The sequence below is a fragment of the Tauraco erythrolophus genome, chromosome 1 (genome assembly GCF_009769465.1).
Source record: "Tauraco erythrolophus isolate bTauEry1 chromosome 1, bTauEry1.pri, whole genome shotgun sequence".
Taxonomy (NCBI): domain Eukaryota; kingdom Metazoa; phylum Chordata; class Aves; order Musophagiformes; family Musophagidae; genus Tauraco; species Tauraco erythrolophus.
The window spans coordinates 13336072-13363236 of record NC_141465.1 but is presented as its reverse complement, the minus strand read 5'-3'; the positions used below and the strand labels follow the sequence as shown (position 1 = coordinate 13363236).

Below are 27165 nucleotides of genomic sequence, written 5' to 3'. Positions count from 1 at the left end.
AGTGCAGTTCTTATTTCACTTGCTAGGACCCTTGTCTACTTACAGAGTTAGAAGAATGAGTTGTGACAGTATTAAACTCAGGTTTTGCTTGTACTAACAGAAAGTCATGTAACTTCCACTTCCCCGTCACTCTGAATTTCTCTAATTTTGGATTAAATTGCAATTAAGAATAAGCACAAAACACCCTTGACTAGAGCTCTTTTTTAAAATGTGTTTTTCATGGTAAGTGGAAGAAGCAATTAAATGTAGACACAATAGACCACTCCCATCCAATTTAATTTTAACCTTTCTGTAGACATTTAGAAAAATTAAAAAGCCATCAGCCCAATGAAGTGAAATCTCTCACTAATTTCATGTAAACCAGGAAGTTTGTGAGTCAGTTCGCAGTCTGAAAATTTGTAACACACTTGAACAATATATTTGAGGTTTTATTTTCTACCAAGAACTCTCCTAGGTATCCAGTCCTTAGTGCTTTTGGTTTCCTTTAGGTAACATAGTGAATGCGAATATGAATATAACATAAATTAAGATAATTTAAAAATAGCAAAATACTGTGGCAAAGCCTGGGCTATATGTAATTCAAGTGCCCATCTTCAGAACAATGAAGCAATTCTGATTTGTAATGTGCATAGGATGAATATTTGCTTCAGAGACATCAGCTGAAATGTGCAAGCTTTGGAGAATTTTATCTACATGCTATCCCCTATGATTTGTTCTGCAAGTTAAAAAATAGTCACGTGCTTAATTGTCAAAAAACTTTTACTTAGAGCTCACCAAATATCTGTGGCTAAACTTTCACTCATGAAGCTCCTATAACCCTGTAAAACACTATGGTTTATCATTATTCAAAATATTGCATTAATCATCCAGAACTCCTGCAAAATTCATATTACACTATAGGTTTGGAATACACTTCTCAGGTCTTGAACATACCTTTTTATACAGTTTTACTATCCTGAACAGCATTTTCAGAAAGAATCAAAGATATATTGGAAGGAAGTATTTGCTCTTGTTTCCATTTTCATTCCCTGAGCTGGGGACAGATGGTCAAAACTGATAAAAGTGCTGCTCTACCACTGAGGATATCTAGCTTTGGCTAGACATAGAGTGCCTGTATCTGGCTGGCCGCTCTGCTACCATTGCTCATGAATAACAGTGTTACCTGTGTAATATGAGTAACACCTGGGAAAGGTGGCTTAGGTAGTAATAGGGAAGACAAAAAATATCTCCCAGACTAAAGGATATTCTCTATCTTTTGTTCAGTTCTCAGACTTTTTTTTTACGTGGCTCAGAATGACAATTTTCTGACTTATATGCCAACATTCCCTCCTCCCAGATACGTTCAGGCAATATCATGTCTTTTAGAGGCAACAAGAGGAATAAGCATGCTGACATCTGATGGTCGTTTCTATTAATTACTTACTGATTTTCGGAATGGCTTGAAAGTGAGCTTTTAATACGTTGCTTTCTTCTCTTCGGTCCAGTGAGAAGGTAAGCAACATTACATTACTTGACGAAGTTAAACGTACAACAGGAGTCCAAGCCCCAGGTCCGCACCATCTGAGACATGAAAAGAAGGATTTGGGGGTGTTTATAGATGAGAAGCTCAACATGAGCCAGCAGTGTGCTCATGCAGCCCAGAAGGCCAACTGCATCCTGGGATGTATCACGAGAAGCATGGTCAGCAGGTCAAGAGAGGTGATTCTCCCCCTTTACTCTGCTCTTGTGAGACCCCACCTCGAATACTGCGTCCAGTTCTGGTGTCCCCACCATAAGAGAGACATAGATTTGTTGGAGCGTGTTCAGAGGAGGGCCACAAAGATGATCCAGGGGCTGGAACACCTCTGCTACGAGGACAGATTGCGGGAGCTGGGATTGTTCAGCCTTGAAAAGAGAAGACTTTGGGGGGACCTAATAGCTGCCTTCCAATACCTGAAGGGAACCTACAGGAAGGCTGGGGAGGGACTTTTTACAAGAGTGTCCACTGATAGGACAAAGGGAAATGGGTTTAAGTTGAAGGAGAACAGATTTAGATTAGATCTTAGGAAGAAACTCTTCAGTACGAGGGTGGTAAGACTTTGGAACAAATTACCCAGAGAAGTTGTGGATGCTCCCTCCCTGGAGGTGTTCAAGGCCAAGTTGGACAGAGCCCTTGAGTAGCCTGATCTAGTTGAGAGACGTCCCTGCCCATGACAGGGAGGTTGGATTAGATGATCTCTAAGGTCCCTTCCAGCCTATGCCATTCTATGATTACAAAGACTGCATTAAAAAAAAAAAAAAACAACCACACTTCCCATATTCCAGTCATCTTTGCTGAGAAATTGGGCAGAAATAACACTGATCTGGTCATCTGTGTTTCAGAAGTATTCCCCTGGCTACCACTTCCCTTTTATTCTTCCGCCTAGTTGATACTACACAAGACGCTAGAGTTTCCCAGCATTGAGGCTGTCACTCAGAGCGAACATCACAGATATTCTTGCCTAGTAGGTGCCCTGTAGTTTTCAGACCTGTAGAAGCATCAGAAAAGCAGTACCAGATTATGTTACTGCCGTAGTGACAGTGGTACTGAGCAGTAGTGGGTGGCACTGAAAGGCAGCAAGTGCCAGTGCAGCAGTGTTGTGCAGCATCTATGCAACAGAAAACAAGCCCACTGCATTTCCAAACTAATAACATTCAGCTTGGTTTCTTGTCACAAAAGCTGTCACACAAGATGTGGAGCCCCATGCATGGCAAATATTTCTTCTTATTGTTCTTTTGTTTGATAATGAGAAGTTAGTTTATATCTTGCAGCTTGAATACTTACTGTCACTTGTAACTTGAGATGCTATTTCTTACGCATGTAAACTCACTTTTATATTTATTCCATTTTGAAATCCACAGTGTATTTTGGATTTCTTTTCACTAATTTACAAATCTGCATGTGAAAATTTCTAACAGCTTTCTCTTTTTCTATGCACAGTAATAAAACAATTAAGATCAGACGTCACAGTAGGAGAGTATTTCTGTCATTCCTGCATTAAGTTCTTCGGCTTGTCGCTAAGATCCAGAGTGGCAGCATTAAAATCAAACTTGTGAACCTTAAACTGAAAGTAGTCCTCTTCTGCTTTCAGCAGGCTATTCTCTCCTCCCATTTCATGCAAGACACTACACAATGGATCTGTGGTTTGCTTCTTTTATAGACATTATTAAATCCTTTTTATCGAAATACTTGTCAAATCCTTTATAAAATGGACATTTTGAGTGCCCTCCCCACTGCTATGTGGAAATCTTTCAGTATCTTGATCTTCTACACAGTTGACAGCCTCGTTTATCTTCTAGCTGTCCCTTTTGTCACAGCATCATCAGGATGGTTAGGGTTGGAAGGGACCTCAAAGATCATCTAGTAAGCAAGGCAAGTGCATAAGAGAAGAGTTGTCCACATGAGACACTTGCTTTACAGTACATCTCACAACCTCAGCTCATTCGCTCCTTAGTATCTGACACTGAACAGCTGTATTACTACAGCTTACGAGAACTGGTGAGAATTATTTTAGTCACCATGTGTGACCCTAGACCTGGACGTCAGGGAATAATGGTTATAATACAACAATTCCTGACTGTTATGGATATCAAAGATGTTGTTATTAGTTCTACTACATCTGTCCTAAGTATGTGACTAGCTGCTTTAGCTTAAGCAGAAAATTGATAGGTATATGCAAACCCACACATTTGCTAGGCTAGCAATAAAGTAACCAAAAAAGCCAACATTTTGGAGGTACCATAGGGCTTTTAACATCATTTCAGTCACCAAATTCTGTTCCAGTTTTTTGATAGCCAGATATCAATGCACTTTCTTGAACTTTGTCTTACAGCTTACTACTGTATCAATGTTCTCTGAACATGTTACGTCTTACATCTATTACGGTTTTGCCAGCTTCCTGGTTTTTCCATGCACGTGGCCGACTCTACATTTCCAGTTCCTAAAAAGCTGAGTCATTACTAATAACGCACAATGGAACACAGTCCTGGCCATAACCCATAATCAGCAGCAGAGCAGATGCAATCCAGCATCAGGAATGGGATTCTCCATGTTATGCTACAATCTAACTCCTTACAAAAAACCCTGTCCCTCTCTCCACGACTGGCCTTCTGACAGTCCACCAACAAAGGCAAGCTCTTGTGGCTGGTTGCATAGGGAGGGAGAGACATCTGTTAATAGAGGTGAAGATGACCACCTACTAGTTCAAGTAAGTTAAAGCACTGCTAAATAAATACATTTCAGGCACTGCTAACTGAATCTGCATACTCAGCTAGCCTCTTCCTAAAACCCAAAATCTCTCCCCCACCCCCAAAAACCATCCATCTCCAGATTCTAAAACTTGCTTGCTTGTTTATTTTGTTAATGAAGACAGGTTCATGGTAGATAATGTGTTCACACATGAAATTTAACTCTAGAAAGTGGGAGCAGTGTGGCTGCTGAAGGGTTACAAGATCATCTGATCTTACTTACATGTAAACAGGCTACAAAGTGGCTTGGGATGAAGCCTTCCATAGAGACGCCAGCTCTGTTATGAACAGGATTTTCCTGTGACCCGCTGCTTTGAAACATGTGTTTTTTAAAAGCAATTGAATATAATACTCTAAAAAAATAAAGTCTGTATCTTTTTGAGTTGTAACAGTAACCGCATGAAAATCAAAACCAGTAAAAATTAGTCACAGTGTAGAATAAAACCCACAAGAATTTATAATTCATTGTGGGGAAAACAACATGGAAGACCTTTTTATAGCTTTATACAAGTGGTTTAATTAAGCTGTATTTGGAATCTTACATTTTGGAAGCCTGTTTGATCTCATTTGATATCACAAGAGTTTCAGAGGGTTTCTGTACAGCTCAATAAAAAACTTTTACCTGTATTATCATACCTCATAATGATCTTGTTCTGCAGAGGAAGAAGGAAATCGTATGCTGATAAGTGGTGCGATGCACAGCTCTCTGGAGTGACACCATGCAAAGTGATAACCACCAGTCTCACCACATAGTTTCGAAGGAACTCGCAGCCTCCATTGATAAAAAGACTTTTGGGATTCATCAGAGTTAGAGTCCTGTTGTTACCTGGCTTGGCATACAGGTCAAAGGATACTGCTACACAAAAGAAGCTAGATCAGTGGCTGATAAACTGTTAAATTGAAAGATAAATTAATTGATTGGGTAAAATTTCAGAAGAAGCAGCAACAACCGCCTACCTGAACTTCTCAACTACCCTAATCTTCTCTTCCCTCACCTTTACAACTCTATTCCCTTTTCTGTACCAGACTGCATCATATTCTCCTCCTGCTCTGGCCAAGGAAGCACAATACCTCGCCACCATCTGCTCATCATACACAGCAAGCAGAAGGGCCTTGGCTGCAGCTGTTACCATCTCTGCTTGAAACCTACTACCTTCTTTCCCATTTTCTCTTCACCCCTTTTCATGCAATGAGAACACTAAGAATATGAAGCCAATCTTGAGGTGTGCTTGATATGGAGAAACCAGGCAAAGTGAATTTAAGTGCTGCAGTATTTGACTGATCACAAATATGAATAAACAAAATTATCTAGTCACAAGACAAATTCTATATCATTTTGTATAGTAGGTTTTTAAAAGATACCAAGAAAAGGAGCCACAGCTCATTGCTATTCAGTGGGAACTATTAAATTTCAGCCATTCTAGTCAGAACATTAGAATAAGAGCTGTAATGCATTTTCATCTTGGCCTTTATTTGAAGCACAGGCCAGGGAGGTCCCGAGTCTGGTTTAGTTCATAGGCCCTACAGATAGAAGAATAACTGGGAAACTGCCATTTTTAAGTTATGAGATTTTTTTTTTTTTCCCCCGAAGTAATATTAGTTGAGATTGAAGAAAAATTACCTGATTTTAGCATCACATCATATTCTGTGGAATCTGAAACTGAAATTTAACAATGATTGGCTACACAAGCCAAAGACACAAACTGGAGAAAAAAAAAATAGATAGAATAGGTATTAAATGACAGGTACATTGTTACCAAAAAGCTCCATTGTAACAAGATCAAAATCTTCCTCCCTAGAAGGACTGAACATGTGAGCTGCTTGTTTACTGCTGATTTCTTTTTGTTCCACCGGGTTAATTTTTTAAGAGAAGAAATCATATCTTCTGGGGCCCAGAACATATTCCAGTAGTAAGCTCGGAGTCCAGTGTCTCCTTCACTGTGGAGGGAAAGAAATGCATCATAAATAGTATTTTTGGACATGTTTCCTCCGGTTTGCATTTTTGATTTGCACAGTTTCATAGCCAGTTGGACTGATGTGCAAAAAGTTGCAGCTAAACACAGTGGCAAAAAGCTCTCTTCTTTAACAACTGCTTTTTCTATACAGTAGAAATACTTAAAAAATACGCTGCTTAAACAGCAACACACTGAGGCTGAAAACTATACCTCTCAGAAAATCCTTGCAATAATTTTTATGGAATTGAATGTTTCCATGCCTTCTGTATAATTATACAATTTTAAGACCATATTACACTTCTAGACACATTTTCCTTACTATTTAATTGAGTCTCACACCATATGACACTATAATTTATTTTTATTTATATTTTTATTCAATTATATTTTAATTATAACAACATAATTATAATAATTATACCATATATAATTAATTCATTATATTATATTTAACTATATTAATAGTTTATTTAATTTTATTAATATTTGTTATTTAATTATATTTGTTGTTTAATATTTTTTATTTGTTATTTATACATTGTTACAATATTTCACATGATTCTTGTTAAAATAATAATCTGTATGCTTGCATACATAAAGTATTACTTAGTGGTTCAAAGAGACGGTCCATCACACTCTTCCTCTCCAAATGGCCTATGGCTGACCTTTCAGAAGTTTTCAAAGCCTATCAGGACAGTAGTAGCCTTCTGCTCAACGTATTTACATTTCTCACCAGGAGCTTAACTGGAGTGCCCTGTCCAAAATTATACCTTTAAGCTTTGTTTTGGGAAGTTAAAAAGAAACTTCATTTAAATAGACAAAACCAGAATAAAATTCTACAAGTGGTAGAGAAAAAAATCCTGCTGAACTGTGATTTAAAAAATCAAAAGTAGATTAATAGACTACAAAACAATCCATAAAGGCATGATTAACCCAACTTAATTTCTCTCACCAATTCTACAGGGCAAGACAGAAATCACACTATTAGCTTAGTTCACATACTCAAGTGCATTTCTGCATTTTTCACTCCCTGTTAGAGATCTGCATATTGTTCCAGATAACTAATTTAAAATGCATGAAAAAAAGATAAGACAAATGCAACTCAATCTCTCAAATTTATACCGCATGCTGGAACAGAACCTACCTGAAAGCAGCCACGACAGACTTCAAGTAGTACTTTCCCAAGGAGGAAGACTCATATGATCCTGCAAACTGACAATTAAATAATGGTAAAGAAAATGTAAAGAGCGCTACGTTTTAGTGTCAATATAATCTCTTATGCTATAAATCATTTGTCTTATTTCTTCCTTTCTCCTTCCTCATCCCTCTCCCATATTACAAGCACTATCCATCATTTTCACAAATATAGCAAATAAAGATCATAAATGTGCATTCATTTCCACTTTAAAAAAAAAATTACTTTTAAGGTCACATCACATTTCAAGACCACTGAGATAGCTCTTGATAACTAGCCATGAAAAAGAAGCTTTTATGTATACATGTACATTTTTGTTTCAGTCTTTGAATTTCCAACATAAAATCTGGACATGAGCAACTTGTATTGGCTGTGCACAAAGCAGCTTTGTGACACTAGATTAGCTCTTCTGGGAAATACAGTCTAACAGAGAACTGCTTTGTGTTTAAGACTGCTGTTCACATGTACCCAGAAAGCAGTATTGATCTCACGAATACCAACCCACATAAGAGGTGCAAGAAAGCAAGCATTGTTGTGGCAGATCAGAAAAATCAAAACAAAATGTTAAACATTGAATTTAAGCTATAATTAAAAAAAAATCAAAGAAAACTGTAGCAAAGTAAAAAAAAGAAAACCACAGGAAAAAACCAACCAAAACAAAAATCACACTCCTAATTCCTTTAAGAATAACAACTTGTTCACGACCTCAGAACCTCCAGGTTTTACCACCTAGGAAATGCTTGCCTTACTGTAAGACACACAACTCCTGCTGCCTAGCTACTTGCTAGCTTTAACCTTACTATTTTGAAGATAAAAAAAAAAAAAAAAGAAAGTGACTAAGTGGAGTCTTTTCCTCGTTCCTAATCTGATTCTGTAATAAACATTTTTAAATTATTGCTATACTTATGTAGGAACTTACGTAATTTTGGATTGCTTCTGCTTGCAGGAGGAATTTCTGTGACTTTGGATCATTGAGGTCATTTGTATAAGTCAAATTAGCAATTTCTACACTTCCACCAATATAAATAAAGGAGAAAGTGGGAGCTGAGGAAAAAAAAAAAAAAAATTAGCACACCTAATGACATTATGGAAAAGCTTCCACAACAAGAAGCTTGCAGAAGCATGTGTTTATACTTGGCATCCATAGGCATCAGGTCTTTAAGAGAAACACACAATAGTAGCCAGAGGGCTGAGTCAGTTCCCATAATAGAAAAATGCCCAGAAGGAAAGGAGAGGAATGAGGCACACTTTCAGACAGGCATTTCTACTAAGAAGCTTTAATTGTTGAAATTCCATTTTTTGCAGTGCTGTCCTCCTGGAGAGATACAATTTTAATGGCTATGAGTTGAGATCTGTGAAGGAGTGTACATACATTAGGCACCTGTTCTGTTTTGAAAAAGTGAATAGAAGATAGACAGTCAATTTCTATAGGTTCTTGGGAAAGATTGCAGTTGTAATAATGACGGTATTCACAAGCAGAGACAAAAAATTTAGAGATAAAATATATACCTTTGTTATTCTTGTGCAACTACCAACCACTAATTTTTGCGCGTTTTGTTGCCTTAGCAAAGAGGTAAAGGAGAAGGGAAAAAATCGGTGGTTCATACACACATTGTGTGCTGAGCTGCTCTGTGCAGAGCTTTTCATGCCAATCATTCACACAGTGCAAAATACCCATCCCACCCAGGTCATGCTGGGGAGTAACACTTACAGAATGAATAGCGCAGGACGAACAGAATTATTGTAACTATTAAAGAAACTGCAGGTAATATTCCTAGAAGCCATCTTTTCCAGAGACACAGCCTCATCCGTTTGAAGAAACAGTACTTCTGACACAAGCCTTCCCGGTAGGATGGACCGTAGTGAATATGCAGACTTTCCTAAAGAAAGATATGGAAAGTCATCAATTAGTGAGACAACACAAGAAGAGCAATTGTACCGTATTTTAGTATATTTGCCCTTTTAGTTTTTCAGGAGGTTTAAGATAATATCTTGCATGTTATCAGCTATGTCACATATGAAACCTGCGTGTTTGTGACATGCATTTCAAGCTATTTAAGCAAGGGGGAAAATTGCTATCACTTTGATTAGGAGCAATTTGCATGTAAAGAACAGAGGTCAATACACACCAGAGTGTGCAGAGAAATCATTTACTTAGCCTAGTGTCTCTTACCTGCCTTGCAGTCTGCTCAGAGTTGTATGGAGCTGGTATGCTGTACACAGAAGCCTGGCTGGAGGGAAAAGCCCGTATCATGGTGCCTTGACAAGTGCCTTTTAACAAACCTAATAAAAAAGTCCTAAACCAACCTCATTTCTTAAACATAACCCAGAATAGCCTACTGCTGCCACCACCACGCACACCAGGCTTCTGCTCTCACCAGCACGCACACTAGGCTTCTCTCATTTCACCTTTGCCATGCTGCTTGAAGCTGGAGCCAGCTGATCTGCAATCAAAGAAGGTGGGGAGGAAAACTTACTATCACTGTAACTCTTTGTTTTCCTAACTGACTAAGTAGGATACAGATCCCATCACTTGAGAACAGATCAGTTACCCCCTTCTTTCAGAAATATAAGGGTAGGAAATAATTTATGACATAATGCAAAGAAAATGCAATCAATTTAGAAATAAAAAGTCCCAGAGTAAGGTAAAGGAGGCAACTTCTAATGAACACCTGTCAGAATCCACAAAAATATTTGTGAGAGAGAAGTGGTGCACAATTCCACAGATCATCTGAATTTTCCATTCTCAAGACAGCACCGCAGAATAAACATAATTGTAAAGCTATTCATGCTCATGTTTCCTATTTGAAATTAAAAACAGATTTAAGTCAGCAAACCAGCAAGTTCAGAGTATTCTGCATGCAAAATAAGAAAATCAAGGATATGTGCAGGGAAATAACGTATTTTGTACAAAAAACAAAACCTAAAAAACCAAAACAGACCCAAGAAACTTCAGCCCCAGACAACAAGAAAGGAACAAACAAACCCCAACACAGATTACACAGACAACAAAAAGGATTAATTGGAAGGCAATCCTCACAGCTCAGGAATGCAAACCACAACTGTAGACAGACTGCTTTGTTCAAGTCCTCTTTTTCAACAGTCTATCTCTGCTGCAGACACAACCTACTGACTGACTTACACTTTGCCATTTCCTTCACAGAAAAGAAACAAAGAAAAAGCTTAGAGGAAATAAAACCCCTTGTGCATCATCTCTAAATTGTATCAGGACTTTAGAAAAATTATATACGTAAAGAGAACCCAATTCCATAGCAGTACCTCTCAAGAGTCATAGAATCATAGAATGGTTAGGGCTGGAAGGGACCTTAAAGATCATCTAGTTCCAACGCCCCTGCCATAGGCAGAGAAATCCTCCACTACACCAGGTTGCCTAAAGCCTCATCTAACCTGGCCTTGATTCGGGGCATCAGTTTTATTTGGGCAAGGACAAAATCATTGCAATAATATACATCACCATATTTACTCATCTTGTTAAGGTTGCCTGAAGATAAAGAATTCAAATTCTCAGGTGGGTGAACTTGAACATGAGGAAATCAAGATAGGAAATAAATGAGTTAATAGCTCCAAATCATGCCGTTAATTAAAATGAAAGTTGGAGAAGGAGTAGGACTAATGCTTTGTTCCATGCTTAACTACAGAACTTCTGATCTCCAAAAATGAGGACCCTATGGATTTGTGAGGATTGAGTTCATTTTCTGCAACTCTCCCTCTCTCTCTGTCAGCTGTTCTTGGTGGAGGAGGTAGGGAAAGAGGTATTTGCAAGAGTTCTAACAGCTGATTGCTACTTCACAGTTACTACTTTATTGGGCCACACACACACTTAGTTGGTGCCTGGAGAACAAACACAAAGTGCCAGAGATTTGTTATTGCACCTCCTCCTGTGTCTCCAGACATCCGCATACAACAACCACTCCAAGGAACAGACTTTTCCTCTTTCACCAAGGTTTGAACAAAGGGTGTTTATTACTTCCGTGTGTGTACTCCAGAATCAGCAGGGAGACGTGAAAAGAAATTCCACCACTGAACAGTTTTACCAAATGTGATTTTTAATGAAGATATCCAGGATATGTTTTATTCCAGGAAAACAGTTTTCAAGTTACAAGACTGAAGGCACATATTTGTGAATCCATGGTGCAAAATTTGACACTCTTGTGTAGACACCTGGGAAGTTTGGTCTTCCACATCCATAACCCCAGCTAACAATGCCAGTCAAAAACCATCTTCCGTTTCTGTTGCTTTGACACGACAATGGTCCACCAGAATCACCCTAAAAAGAATATATTGAGTTATATGTGTTTATAAGACAAATTATTAAAACTGGGACAAAATACCACAAGAGAGATTTTTGCCTGAGTAATTCCAACAGTGATTATATTTTGCCATTCACATAGTTCAAACCATCAAATAGTCAACAGGTATTTTTTTTTTCTTGAAGCAGATGGAATTGCACAGTTGTATCAAAGTTTGCTCTTCCATGGGACAGAAGGCTAGCTCTCACTCTTTAAAGACATCCATAAAAATATTACTTTTCATGGACTAGATCTGAAATTCACATATTTATTTTCCTAGCCTCAAACTTACATCTAAACCCCAAATCTGCCACTTAATATGTATGTTCATTCAGAGGTTACACATCTAATGACTCCAAAAAATAGTAAGCTTTCTTTAAAAAAAATCAAAATACAATTACAATGTTTAGTAATGATAAAACTTTTTTCAAATTAAAGTAAATGGAAACAGATTGGATCCCTCAATTGATTTGTTGGGATATTTTTGTTTCTTTTATTGTTTTTTAAGAACGAAAAGAAAGTAAGTCTTGCCCTCTAGTAGATGCAAGCCAGCATGCAATGTTTAGGGGCACATAATTTCTTCATAATTAGGGCAGTTAAAATGAAGTCTGTTACAGACTTCAAAGTTTTATACAGGATGACGCAATTCCATAATACAGGACAAATCAAACGGTACTCTTCCTTTGTAGGGTGTTCTTGTAGAAATATATTGGCAGAGGTTCAGAGAGAAAAAAAAAACAGAAGAGAAAGAGAAGCATCACCATTTGCTGAAAGTTTCTTGGACTAAGCTTTTACTTTCCTGTAAGACTCTTCTGTACACGCAATCTCTCTGAAGACGACAGCTAGTAGCAAATTAAACTTTCCCAAAATATTGGGTGCAATAATGGACTTCCAAAAGCAAAAGATGAGTCAGTTAAATTTAAATGTCTTTCAAGAGAAATACCTTCCTTCTACACATATGTTTTGTTAGAGTTAGAAAACTATTTTTTCTTTAACTTTATAAGGTCATAAGATCTGCAGGTTGGAAGAGATATCAGGAGATGATCTAGTAAAGCTACCTGCTGCTCAAAGCAGGATTATTGTGAATTATCTCACAAAATTGTTGAAGATTTAACTTCTAAGGGTTTTTTTTTTTCCATCCTCAGCAATTAAGATTTTGCATTTAGAGAGTCAAATCTTCAACTCGTTTTTTTTAATTCTTGGGACAAAAGAAAAGTAGAACACCGGCATTTTTCACAAAACAGAAATCCCACATTTCGATCAGCTCTGACAACTGCCAGAGTCACAACATCATTTGCCCTTACAGAAATGCAGCCAAAAGACCTGCAAATTATGCCTTTCCTTGGCTGTATCTTGAGTGGCCAGAGAGATAACTACTGAAACAAGTTCTCCAGTCAGTGAAAATGATGCTTAATATTAATGGTCTCGCTAATCTCTAAAAAGGAGCTAGTGCATTATACTCCCTCAGAAAGCCCTCAGATATTACTTTCCCTGAGAGCCATTGTGGTCTTTCACTTTTATGTAGACCAGTGAAAACTAGAAAATCTTGAGGATTCCAGATCTTCATCATAAAAACCTAGTAGTTCTATCACTAATTTAGCAGTAAATTTATTACTATTTTAGTAGTAAATATATATGGCTTATGTAAGTTCTATATAATATATTATACAACACATATAAAATATGATATATTATATGAATATATATATAGTATGTGTATATATAGTTTTACTACTATTCACTAGAAGTAAATTTAGAACTTCATGTTTATTATCTTTCAGCATTGCAAGATCAGATCATTATACATTTGAAAATTTATGCCTAGTAGTCTGCATCTTATCAGATAGCTCTGGAGGGGTTGGGAAGGAGGGACACTGAAAAGAGAAAAACTAGTTTCTCAGCTCTTTCTTCAGCTGAGACATTCTTGGGCCAAAAATTGCCTGACTTCAACTCGCTATTGGGACTTGCAAGTTGACTGGCCCTTGGCCTGCACTTGAAACTTAATGATACTCCTCAAGCACATAAAGCAGCAAAAGAATCTGAAAACACCCAGATGACAGATTTGCTGACAGAGAACTCTTACATTGCTGTTTTTCAGAACTGAAGTGTATGGACCACAAAGTGGTCTGCCAGTTAGTTCTTACGTCTCATCATGCAACAATGAAAGGCACGATAAACTCTGTATGAAGTGTGCTAAGATACATACTTTGCACCCATCTCTTTTCCCCGACATTAGCCCAGCACAGAACATCCTAGCTGTGATGATTCCATATGTGGAATGACATAAAGTTTGGTCGATAATTTCCACCTCTGCTTTCTGAAGAATTGCTGAACCCTCATCACCTGGAAAAAAAAATTGAAAGAAAGATGATTAAACAGAGCTTAGCATTTTACTCATCTACTGAAATACAAAAACAAGCAGTCTTCAGAAAATATCCACAGATACTTTTGATCTCCAAGTTATTTCATATTCCAAACAACTAACTGCAACAGAGCAGAAAGCCTCTTCTAAGTATCAGGCATTTATGTAATGCGATAATATAATATAATCACTAGGGCTGGTTAAAAAGCTTTCTCTAATGCCTTTTGCAAAGTGTCTCAAGACTTCATAATTTGTTCTCTTTTTATTTTTAAAAGGAAAAAGGATTTTACAAAGGTATTTGGATCATTACAAGAAATATTTGCAATTAGAGTGGTGTATTTCATGGTGCTGGATCCAAAACTAAAATTGAGAGTCAGTTACAGAATGCAAATTGTTCTTTTGGCAGCATGAAGAACTCGGACATATCTCAAAATTCAGTCCTCTCTGTCTAAAAATTTTGGTAACACACCTCTTTTTTATAAGATACATACTTCAAGAAAAACAGAATTAAACTGAATTGTTCCTTCTTTTCACTGCAACAGCTCTAATAATATCACCAGGTGATCCTCTCAAAATCTGTACATAGCCAAAGAAACTTCATCAATATATTCAAATATGCAAGTGCTGGTTTACATTGTGAAACTTTGTTTCAAGATTTTATGAAGCTGGTATATAATAAAGCATACTTAAAAAATACTTTAAAGACTCATTTGGCGATCGAATTGTATAAAACAACAAAGGGAAAAAAAGAGGGGAACAGGGAAAAGAAAACACTTTTTGAGGCATCACATTTATCTTTCATATAATCAGCTTTTGTATTGCAAGGGTGACTAACCCATAGGCCAGAGAGAAACGCTGCACCACACCACATGTCCGTACCACCATCCTTTCCCGGTAAGGTGGTTGCCCTTGGCTGTCAACCGTGTATTCTCTTGCAGATATTTACAGAGAGGCTGAATGTAATTTAGCAAGCGGTAATTCTGGCTGTGAAATTCAAGTCAAAACGCTGGAGGTTAACTGCCTGCTGCTGCTCACACCGTGCGTTTGCCTCTCCTACAGCCCACACTGGGAGGGCAAGTGAGGCTGGACCAGGGCAGCCCCGCAGCTGCAGACAGACCGCCTTGGCCAGTCCCTTACTGGCACACCTGGACCATGGCGCAGCGGTGGCGGTTACACAATTCACGCAGAGGGTGATGAACCATAGAATCATAGAATGGTTAGGGCTGGAAGGGACCTTCAAAGGTCAAAGGTACGTGCATGCAGGAACCTACATCCATAGTACGGTAAATTCAAAGCGTTATGATTTTCTGCACAACTCAGCCATGCAACAAAAGCGGTGTCCTGTGTGCGCATCCACAGCTGTGAAGGCTGCTGTTCACCTGGGAACAAAATTGGCTCAACTGAAGCCATAGAACTCACCCGCTTCCTGCTTTTGGCCCCAACCGGTTATCCAGCACTTGTCGCCACTGCGGACCTTGTGCGACAAGGGAGGCACGCAGATGGGCTGGATGACATGGCTCGTCGCCTCCGGCCACGGCTCGCTCAGCTGCAGCAGCGCGATGTCGTAGTCGTAGTTCCTGCTGTTGTAGTATTCGTGGACAATGATCCGTCTGACCATAGATACAAACTTTGCATGGCCCTGCGTTTGCATCCCCAGGTGAGCACGCCACGCTCTGGGGTCAGCCAGCCTGGTTGGGAGCAAACAAGCCATCTCTTAAAAAAGTACCCCAAAACGCCCCCCTGACAGCAGGGCAGGTGAAAGATAAGGGCACATGCCACCTCGGTGAGGTTCAAACGCTGTAAGTTAAAGGTGCCTGGGGACTCTGGCAATGTTTGAGACAGAGTTAGGGGAGGACTGCTTACTTGCTCCCTTGAAAGCAGTGAGCTGCAGACACAAGCCATTCTTTTGATATCACTGATGCCCCACAGTAAGCAGCTCCCGCAAAATGAAGGCTGACCTGCCAGGGCCATTCACCTTCCTCAGTGTTCGTACCGCCTACAATCCGAGAGAAGGGATTGATGCTCTTGCTGCTGCCACAACCTGCAAGGGATATTTCAGGTTATGATCCCCATCCCCAATGCTTTCCTTTAATGAGAGTGCTTCCCACATAGGCCATGAAAGAATATTGCACTTTGAAACGCCTTAAAATCTATTTCCTTGCCCTGCTCTAATCAGGAAACTTCTCTATTTGACTACTCTATTCCTGAAACAAGAGAAGACTCCATAAAAAAAGGCTCTGGCCTGGGAAATTTAATAAGTTTCTTTTTTAGCTCTGTTGCAGAAATTGTCCTCCAGATATTTCTTGTGTCAGAAATGTCAAAGGATCCATTGGTTTAGTAAGTACCAAAATGAATATCTAAAAATAGACAACCCCTCATCTCTTTTTAATACTCTCAGCCCTGAACTGGAAGGGGTCCAAAAGTTCAGCATCATCAGGACACTTATTTCTTGCCAAAACAGTGCAAACGATACAAGAAAAACATTTACAGTAGTAGCCACATATGTGGAGTTTGATCATGTATTATTTCAGAATCCAGGTGGTCCAATAATTAATTTACATGGAAATAACTGAAAGTCTGAAAATATTGTATATTATTAACTTTCAGGTGAAGAAGTCATGCCTCAGCACAAAAAGCTGCACCCTGTAATTTGAAGAGCAATGGAGAACGACCCCTCTGTAGGGCCTCGTGACCATCCCTAGTGCATGCACATAAAGCCTCTTCTCGGGCATTTTAGTCCTACACTCCCACACCCAGCTGTTAATGCTTCTGGGCACTTTCCAGCACTCAGCCAAAGAGTCAAAAGCAGCATTAATGTTTCCAAACACAAGTAGGCATATAACTAGTCTTTTAAGATGTCCTACTTGGTGCAAGGTAAGTGCTGGCAGATTTGACATACAGGTAGCACGCCAGAAACAGCCTAGGATCAGATAAAATACCTAAGAATACTCAGTTTAAGCAACTAATTCCAACCTTACTTTTATTGCTACCCTAGTAGTGATCACCTGTTCACTTTACAGTAAAACAAACTGAAAAACTTGTACAGAGATTACTTTAGGAAGATTTGAGTCTAGAATCTATCTTGATACTACGAAATATTGGGATCTTCATCATCCAGAAGAGATAGATACGTAAAGTTTGTGGTTTTTATCTAATTGCAGCTGTGTCACTCCTGAAGTCCCAATACAGTCTAACTTCAATGAAGTACATGACACTGCTGCCGGCAACAAAAATGCTGCCTTACCAGCCTAGCCAAGTTCACTCTGCAGTTAACCCTGCTTCCCTGCTCCTTACTGTAGCTACAGTAAGTATTACAGCTGACTGAGATTCCCCATAACAGTAAGCTCACCCTCCCTCAAGAACTTAGGAAATTCTGCAACAAGACTTGAAGTAAACTAGTAGCTGATCAGTACCCCACTATCACTGAAAGGATGCAATAAAAACTCAACATCCACTGTATGAATTGTACCCACTCCAAAAATAAAAGGAGAAATAAAGGGCTTTACTGTGTAAAAAGTTTGAAGTGATGAACATATGAGAGGGACTTACTGCAGCTGCTTTCATCACTTCCATCAATGCAGTCCACAGTCCCATCACACTTTGCGTTTTGTTTCCTAATGCAAATGCTATTCCTGCACTTAAATGTGTGGTTGGTGCAAGGAACACCTGAAATAGTTGGGGGCGGGGCGGGGGGGGGAACAAAACAACAAAACAACAGACAAATAAAAAACAACTATTGGCTCAGCTTAACATGTGAAGACATGTCTGCACAGAGAAAAGATTCATACATGTATTAAGAGATAGGAGAGAACACAGCAAAAGAGCATTTTGGCTGGGATGACAGTCTCTAAGTAGAACAAACTATTAAAGTAGAAGTACAGCTATATTAAGGCTTACATCAAGTTGGCTAAGTCTGAACAAAGATTTCCTTCCATCCTTTCCCGCAGCACTAATGAAAATGGATATAGCAGCAAAAACTTAGCTGTAGAGCAAGTGTTAGGCTAGAAAGAAAAAACATCCAGTACTCTGGAAAGAAGCCCTCCTTTATATTTCAGTATTTGCTATGAAATGAAAGACAGAAGTGAAAGTAGTCTTACTAATCACATTCAGTTAAACTGCAACCCTAACCTGGGCATTTTCCTACTTCTCTGTAGCTCGCAATAAATGAGACCACTCAAACCCAATCTATTTTTCTTGCCAACGCAAAGAAGTGTCCTGTTACCATTTACATAGACTGTCTGCTCAAGTCGGTCAAAATCCACTACCTTTCTTTTAAAAAGTTACTTGCAGCACTTCCCAGTTGTGCTCCATCTCATGTCATGGTGTCCATTGATTCTAAAAAGTTAAAGAAACGGCTGACTCAAAACTCTTATGTGCCTAATGCTAAATTTATAGGTTCCATAGCATTTTAAACACATTAACCTTATAACCCTGAAAACTGCTCCAGAGAAACTACTGTTTTTACAGTTATTTCACAGATGGTAAAACAGATCCAGGAAATAATTTGCACAAATTATGCTTTAAAGAGATAAAATCCGGGATTCAAGCTTTAAATCCCTAGATCCACATCCTGAACTCAGAACACTTAATTATTCTGCCAGTATTTTGCTGAAACAGATGTTCACAAGGTCATTAAAAAGAAACAGTTCAAAATCAGTAACGGGATGTTTATAAGCATATCAGAATACTGAACAGAATTATATAGCCTGCATTACAGTTGATAGTGCCTCTTAATTCTTTGAATATGGCATCCAGTATTCAAATCACAATTGGATAGATGACAGAAGATGGAAAAAAAAAAAAAAAAATCAAGAGAGTAGCCTTACTGTGGGTGCAGTTCTGCTCATCTTTTCCATTCTCACAATCACTTACTCCATTACAGGCAAGCAGGTTATCCTGTATTGCGAAGCTGGAGTTACAGTTCCACTCAGGGACAACTTCAAAAACATAAATCAAATCAGCTACAGGATTATGCTTGTAATGCTAACACTATCCTTCTGACTATGCCCGGGTACCACTTTCAGAGCTTCACTGTGTGGAACAAGGATGAGTGCAAGTGCCACACTGTGCATGGAGAAAATAAAGCACAAAAGAGTTCAGTGACCCATCCCAGCTCACACATTGCCCCACGTAGGGCAGCTCGAATTCTAACCCTCTTTCACCATAAACATTAATTATCACTCACCTGCTCTGTGCACCACAATTTGTCATTCCTCACAAAAGTAAAATTACTCATCTCAAAATAGAACAGAACTTTATAATTACCAGCATTTATCACATGAGAAAAAACTAAAAGACAGCCTATTACAGCTATTTTTGCACATCTAACTTCCTTCCTCTTGCTTTCCATTGCTATACCTTCTTCTTTCTGTTTTGTCTCTTGTTAATTAACTATGAATTAAGCACTCAAGAGACTGACTGATAGTGTGTACCTGGAGACACAAAGAAAGCTGGAAAAAATCTTCTGAATTTTTCCCCGTAAAAACTTTTCACCTTGTTTCAGCTGCCTTCTAAGACTAGAGAATACATTCATTGAGTTTTCCAGTCAAAATCGCTAGTAAGTGAATACAAACCACAAAAGAGTTCATCGCTTTCATCAAAGCAGTTGTTTATCCCATCACAGCGCTGCATCTGCTGGATGCAGAAGCCAGTGGAACACTTGAAATGTCCAGGTGGACAGGCTGAAGGTAAAAAAAGAAACAATTTAAAAGTTTCCCTTTCCCAAATATTACCAGTTCATTTCAATTTACGGTCACTAAGCTCTTCCAAGGAATGATAAAGTTAATATAAATTTAATAGTCTATACACATTGCCAGCACGTAAATTGAGTTCAGATGTTGAAAACTGGGGTTTAAAAAAGAAGAAAAAAATATCTCTAATGTTCCAATTCAACTGTTACAGCAATATGTACTGCAGGCTCTGCATTAGGACCGGACCAGCCAGTGTTTTATGGTACAAGATAAGACACCTTAGAATGCCATCTTTTAAAAGTAAGTCTCACTTTCAATAACCAAAATTTGCAGCACTTTGCAACTTTGGTTCGTAATCTGTATTGAGGTGACTAACAAATTACAGAAACGTTTGCTTTTTAAAATCACAAAGGTACATCTTTTTACATACTTCACATATATGCAATGCATAAAGTTGCTCTAATGTGACAAGTAGTTATGACTAGAAACCATTGCTTCTCCACTACCTTAACAACAGGAATATGTAAGGTTAACACAGGGGAAAAACTATCAGCAAATAATTCTCTGTTTCATCAACTTTTGAGATACTTTTCAGCTCAGATCTCTACTTGCACACGAAGTATTCAAACTGATGGAAATATTGGAATAAGCAGTTGGTTTTTTTGAACCAACAGAATGAACTCTGTTTGTTAGCTGGAAGTCTTTGTAGTAATAGAAAGATTATAAACAAAACCTTGGGGATGAAAACAAACAGGAACAGCAGACTTCAACTGACTGCACTGTGGCCATAGCCACATGGGAAGCTGTAAGAACCGCACAGAAAACAGCAGACTGTCTGCGTACAGGAAACCAGAACATGCTGCACATGCCCACAAAGCTTAGCTGCACAGTCTTGATGAGTTAGAAAAGGCTCTTGGTTTTCTAGTCACCTTAGAAAGATAGGAAAAGAGAATAAACAAAAAACCAACAGAGGATTTCCTGCATCAACCTGATTAAGTCTTACTGGACCTGAAAAACGTTGCTTCACAGGTCTGAAATGCAAAGATTGGTTGAAAAAGATAAAATCCATCTTACGCTCACTGATGTTATAGCTGCCGTACTCCACCAGAAGCGGCTTCTCTGACACCTTCGAACTGCACTGAAGCTCGATGTTGACAACAGAACTTGCAATGTGGAAGACTGTTTGGTGATCAACATAGTAACCGCAGTACCTAGAGGTGTTCAGAAAAGCAGCCTTCACATAAAAATTGCCTTACATACAATTTAAATGGCAACGTTGCTCAAATGCAGCAATAGTCAGCTGCCACACTTTTAAATAAGAACCAAAAATCTGAAACAGTACCCAGATTCCTCAAAATGGTGGTCATAATCCTTCATGACTGCACACAAGCAAGCAGAATGTTTTGCCAGAAAGTCTATAGAGGAATGGAGATTTAATGAAGAAATTTATCAAGATAAACATAGGTACTTTTGTCACCATTTCTGATATCTGTTTTCAAAAGATTTGGATATTTGGGATGTCTTAAGTAAGTTTGGTGGGGGAGGAAATATCAGCACAGTGAAGAGCAAATTTAGCTGCTCTGATTTTGAGGATTTCCCCTGAAGAAGAGCGCACAAAGGGATTGGGATAAAATTGGTCCAAATATTTTGGAGGCAGAGGGGAACAGATTTGGGGATACTGACAATATTTGTAAGTAGTCACTCAGCCTTCATCCACCATTAACATTCAGGAATTTTACCTTTGAAAGTCATCTCTTCAAATTACTAGTCTAGATGTAAAAAAAAAGAAAACAAAAAACCAAAAAAACAACAACAAAAAACCTCAACCCTTGGGTGCACATCTGCTTTAAGCTGCCATTTTGGCAAAGAGCTTCCTTGGACGTCTGCCTAGGTGCCACTTAATTCAGAGAAACTTAAATAACCTAAATGCTCCCTGATGCCAGGAAACATTTCATGCAGTCATTGCTAATGCATTTCTATTACCGTTTATCAAAGATGCCAAAGACATTGCAATTGGCATTTAGATGTTACTCTAGCTGGGAAAAAAACAAAACAAACAAACGAAAAAAGCAAACCAACACCCACCCAAAAAAACCCCCAAAATTTAACAGCTCTTAACAGGCAAAGATTGCTGGATGGTGCTTTAAGAATTGGAGACAGTTTTAAATGTAGTAAAACAGTGAACATTGACAGCACAGGTTGTTCTAGAAGTAAAAATAAGGATGCTTCCTTCTGTTCTATTAAAGCTCCCCGAAAATGCAGCACTTATGAGAAAAAACATCTGGCTTTAACACTCTTGTCAAGAAGAGTACTGGTTAGTCTAGATAGATTTAGGAGCAGAAGCACCTGTATTGATTCTTAGCACACTTGGCGCACACGCGCTTACTTGACAGCAGTGTGAAGTCAGACACTGCAGTTAGAATGAAATCAAAGAACATGAAAATGGATTATTGTATTGTTAAATGGACTACTACCCAGAGGTAAAAATTCCACTTTTCTATTTTTGGCAACACCAGGCATTGCACGAGGACTGCTCTTCACATCAATGAATGCAGGGAAATTCGGCAGTGATTTCCACGTGGATAGATGTTGCCTGGTGTCCTGTGCACCCCACTGAAGAATGCTATAGGGAATGGCTATGCTTATTCATATGTTTCCATGTGTGCTTTGTTTCACGCTATGAAAATGAAACATCCTTTCGACAGATCTAGGAGATTCTGTTTCAGCAATGCAAAAAATAAATGAAAAAAACAATTTAAAAAAAAAATACTTCTCTTATACATCCTGGAAAAAGATGCAAAGAAGAGAGTTAATTTAACAGCTTTCTACTAAAGTTAGTTGTCCAAAAAGAAAAAAAAATAAAAATATCTCTATCAAGGCTAAGAGTGAAGACTTCCTGCTACAGGAAGTCTTATTTTCACTCATTTCAGGGCCTCTGTCATCAATGTTCCCAACCTAAATCAGCCTGCCAGAGCGCATAACTCAGTGCCACCTAACCATCTGATTCCCCTCAACTGGCCCACAGACTTTTCAACATTTCTCCATCAATGACTCAGACAACTTCCCTCCAACAAACCTTAGCACCATCTAAAAAAAAAATAAAAATTCACAGGCTGCATTGACCACTTCTCAGCCACACAAAACCACCTCATCTTGCCAGAAGTAGAAGCAGCTCCTGCCCATCTGTGGAAGAGCTAAGACAGTTACATCAAGGAAGCTACCTCCTGTACACAGCGAGAAATGCCATATGCCTGTGGGATTTGCAAGGCAGAGTTACAGATCCTTGAGAGCCTTCTACTGGTGTTTTACTAGATATTTCTCCAGGTCCAGGGCAAATGGAGGTTGCAAGGCACCATCTGTAACTCTGTACCATTGCTACAGAGAAAATAATTAAGGGGATCCTGTCCCATATGTTGAAGCAGGGGTGAGATACCTTTTCAGGGGACGAGAAGATACATGCATCCTGTGGCAGAAACAAGGGGAACATTGCAGCAAGAGCTTTATGAAAAATAAAACACTGGTAATATCTTTGTTCATGTAAACCTCTAACAGGCTGCTCACAGAGACTCATTGATATTTCTGCCCATGAGAATTTCAGCAAAAGCAATTCATCAGCTGTTAACTCCTCTGGCTGGGCAGAAGAACATTTGCATGTCCACTGGAAGAAAGACGAAGAACAGCATGGTTGCATTCAGTGTCTCTTGTTAGAAAAAGTTGTCTCTTTATTTACCAAGAACAGTGTCTTGAAGATTCTTAACCCTTTTTATCTAAGATAGAAGAATATGCATGCTATAAGCTGCAATTGTAGGAAGCTGAAAAGAGGGGATTCCCCGCCTCCCATTTCATTAACCATTACAACTAGGGGGGAGGAATCAAATATCAAAATGTTTCATGCTTTAAATTCTTTTTTTTTTTTTCCCCATGAAAAGTAGACATAGAACAGAAGATCATAGAGGTTCCAAAGCCTTATTTTCAGTGAAAAGACACTTTTCAAAGGAAAACTTGTCTTGGTCTACTTGTGTCATCAGCAACTTGCAAGAGAAATCGTGAGCGTGTGTTCTTGTGCAGTACTTCAAAAGTAACCCCGAATGCATCTCTAAGGGTCATGCTGACATTTGATTCTGTGGAATGTATAATTGGTAGGCTTATTTAAAAGCTGCTCTTTCATATAGAGAATCTTTATAATATGAACCCATCATGGGTTTTATTTCCAGATTTTGCCTTTATTTGATTCATGTCTCTGCCATCCCTAGCACCTCAAATCTTTCCAATTGTGTCATAAAAAGAATGCCAAAAAAACCACAAACACACCAAATGTTTTCTGTTTTGACTGGTGTTTTCCTGTGCCCATCTAGTCCAGCAACAAATTCAAATCAAGGGACAATTTTAGGAGCTTCTGACAAACTGAATTTTCTCTGTAAGTACAATATGGTATCAAAGACTAGAGAAAATTTTGTTCTTTCTGTAGTTCTTTCAGTTACATTCTTAAAAGCTTGACTGACTTTGTTTAGTTTCAGTAGCAAGTTCAGAAATTCAGCTTCAAGTCCGATACTACTGAGGTTTCCAAATGAACAAAGTTTAAAAAAAAAAATTTCCAGCATCCTAAATCTAACATCATCTCATGATCCAGTGATTGAAAGATGACTTAAAAAATTGAGAGGAAAAAAACCCAAACGGGTGGACAATGTGTGTGAGAATGTTTAGTTATTTTAGCAAAAAAATAGCAGCAATATTTTAATAAAAACCACTCAAGAAATATAGCATGTCTTGGCAGCCAACCTGTGCAGTTTCTCTTTCGAGAGCCGGGGACTGGAAGGCAGAAGCGGTTATTCTTCTATTCCCAATAATCTCATTGTAACAGCTTTCACTGAGAAGTTAATTATGTTCAGCATCCTCGTGAGCAATCAGAGAATCAAGTTACACTGAAAAGGTTTAAACAGACCTTGTTCAATGATCCCAGAAAACCCAGATTTATTTTGGGGTTCACAAGGCATTCACCTGCACCCAACTCTTCCTATTTCTTTCTCTCCAGAGAGTACCAAAGGCCCTTATTTTAATCTTTCTGGTACTTTTCAATAGAATTCTTTTTTTATAGGTATATAGATTTTACAAAGTATTCAATTACACCATCAGCCAAAGTGAAAGAATGGTAAGAGACACCAGACAAGTATCTGTCTTTGTGGAAACTCTGAGGGAGCTGCAGTAGTGATGGGAAGGTTTATTTTGGTGATGTTAGTTTAATAACCCATGCAGAAGTACTTACATGTGTTCATTAATTTTCCACCATCCTCGCTCACAGCCTTTAATATTCTTCTCACTGATGGTATAGTTGTGAAACTTCAGAGCTATACCAAGGCTCTTCTGCGGCGTCTGTTGTGAGCAAGAAAGACAGTGCAAGCAGTCTTCTTTTTCCTTTTGTGGACATATTACATGGAAGTCCTTAGGCTTATCTCAGCAATTACGGTGCTTGGCAATGCCAAGCTCTGGGAGCTGTTCTGACTTCGCCAGCTCAACAGCCAGCACTTGAGACACTTGCCAACTATTCAGTCTTGAGTAAAAGCAAAGGTTGGCAAAGGCCCACCACAGCTGCAGGCTTTCTCCCCCTCTAGTCAACAGTCCTTTCATCTTCAAAAAGCCACTGGCCATGGATAGAAAGCAGCTTTTGTATCGAGATCAAAGCACTCAAACACATCCAAATTTACTTGTGTAGGGACAGACAACCCCAGCCGGCTGTTAGCTAAGATACTGCACTGAATACCTGTGTCACCTTTGAAATGCTAGGAGTTATTTTCTACCACAATATTGAAGTCTTCTACTAGCACCTGCTCAGCCAAGCATTCTTTAGCATTTTACAAAGGATTTTTAAGCCCAGCAGTTTCATAAGGGTTCATAGTTAGAGTTTACTTTATTAAACGAAATCGAACCTTTCTGCAAGACAAGGCAATGTTCCTTTAAAAACAAGGGCTGGTTCAGGAAAAGAATCCAGAAAAATTCAGTTCATTAAGCATAACAAAATAGACTGAGAAGAGATATCAGAGAAGTGGCAGTAATAACTGGGTTAGGAGAGACTTTTGTATATACTTTTTCTCCAAATTTTTGAGGATGGGAAGAGGGGAATTAAAAACAGTAACCTCTCTGCTGCGAAGCAGTTCTGCAGGCTAAATATCAAAACTTATCTCAGCTCTTCACCTTTATAATAGAACTTAGGATCTATGTTCTCTTAATTAAGAAGTGCACAGGAAAAAAGAAAACAAACAAAAACAAACACAAAGAAACTGAGCACAGCTAGCTATTCATTTCTATAAACTGGCACATCTGTAAGGATGCAGATTACTCCTTACGCAATTGTTTCTGCTACATTTACAGGCTCTGCATGCCCACAACACACAACAGTGCCCAAGAGAGAAAGAGATTCATGCTACCTGGAAGTTCCACGCACAAAGACATTTTGGAGGATAATAGCTCGGGTAATAGGGACTCGCGATTCTCCCTTCATAACCAATTTTCTCTCTTGTCACTATTGTTTTTCCACATCCTAGGGAAAAAAGGAGGCAGAAGTTGGTAAACTTTAGTATATTTTCAGCAAAACTATTCAGTGGGCTAAGCATCCAAATTTATCAGAAGAATTATATTTATCTGGGTTCAAGTTATAAAAAGATGCCCTTCCCAATGGTGCAGACAGATCGACAGGTAAGGGCTGTAAAAATCTAGGAATGCTTCCTGGGCTCTGTAGGACCAGGAGGAAATATTGTGAAGTTTTATATCAGTTATTTCACTGAAGGCAGTTCTGCAAACAAGTTTCAGTGATCAGTGTTGCACATCAATACATCCACACTGCAGTAGTACATGAGGATCTCTAGTCTTAAAATGCAACTATTTAGAAGAGAAATGGACAACATGCTAATATAATCAGCCTCCTGGAAGCTGAAATTTCCTTTTAATGAATTCTCTAAATCCATTGAACAGCCATAAAAAAACATCACCACCACCACACACACAAACCTCAACAAAAAAAAAAAAAAAAAAAACAACACCAAACCTATCCCTGAATTTAAACCAAGCCAACAAACAAAAGTAACAGCCCTGAATTTAAAATTACTTATGATGGAGCATTTATTGCATGCTTTCATCATGGTATTTTAATGCTTAAATGCTCTCAACATGGAAAGTATGCAGCATCTTTTTGAGCAGCTTGAATTTCCTTGCACTGAATTGTTAGATTTTTCTCCTAGCGTCATGTTCCTTATACTATTTGTGATTATGATCTAACCACTTAAAGCAATAAAAAGCAGATGATGGACTTGCCACACAAACATAACCTACTCCTCTGTGTTATTGAGGAGGAAGAGACTAATAGAAAACGCAGACTAAGCCACTGAACTTTTAT

General features: G+C 38.5%; 2 protein-coding genes across 2 annotated transcripts in view; both read right to left on the bottom strand.

The window, feature by feature from the left end:
- Positions 1–5399, bottom strand: part of LOC104380215 (suppressor of tumorigenicity 14 protein homolog) — a 17818-nt gene extending 12419 nt beyond the window's left edge. The window contains exon 1 of the mRNA XM_086622894.1: positions 5262–5399. Coding sequence (XP_086479020.1) covers positions 5262–5399 — 138 coding nt within the window. The remainder of the gene's footprint in view (positions 1–5261) is intronic.
- A 6134-nt stretch (positions 5400–11533) lies between these two features.
- TMPRSS7 (transmembrane serine protease 7) overlaps positions 11534–27165 on the bottom strand; it is a 31589-nt gene continuing 15957 nt past the window's right edge. The window contains exons 9-18 of the mRNA XM_009977821.2: positions 26201–26313; positions 25042–25148; positions 20853–20989; positions 19662–19769; positions 18915–19025; positions 17638–17754; positions 15952–16129; positions 15508–15776; positions 13933–14069; positions 11534–11704 (exon numbers count right to left, since the gene is read on the bottom strand). Coding sequence (XP_009976123.2) covers positions 11534–11704; positions 13933–14069; positions 15508–15776; positions 15952–16129; positions 17638–17754; positions 18915–19025; positions 19662–19769; positions 20853–20989; positions 25042–25148; positions 26201–26313 — 1448 coding nt within the window. The remainder of the gene's footprint in view (positions 11705–13932; positions 14070–15507; positions 15777–15951; positions 16130–17637; positions 17755–18914; positions 19026–19661; positions 19770–20852; positions 20990–25041; positions 25149–26200; positions 26314–27165) is intronic.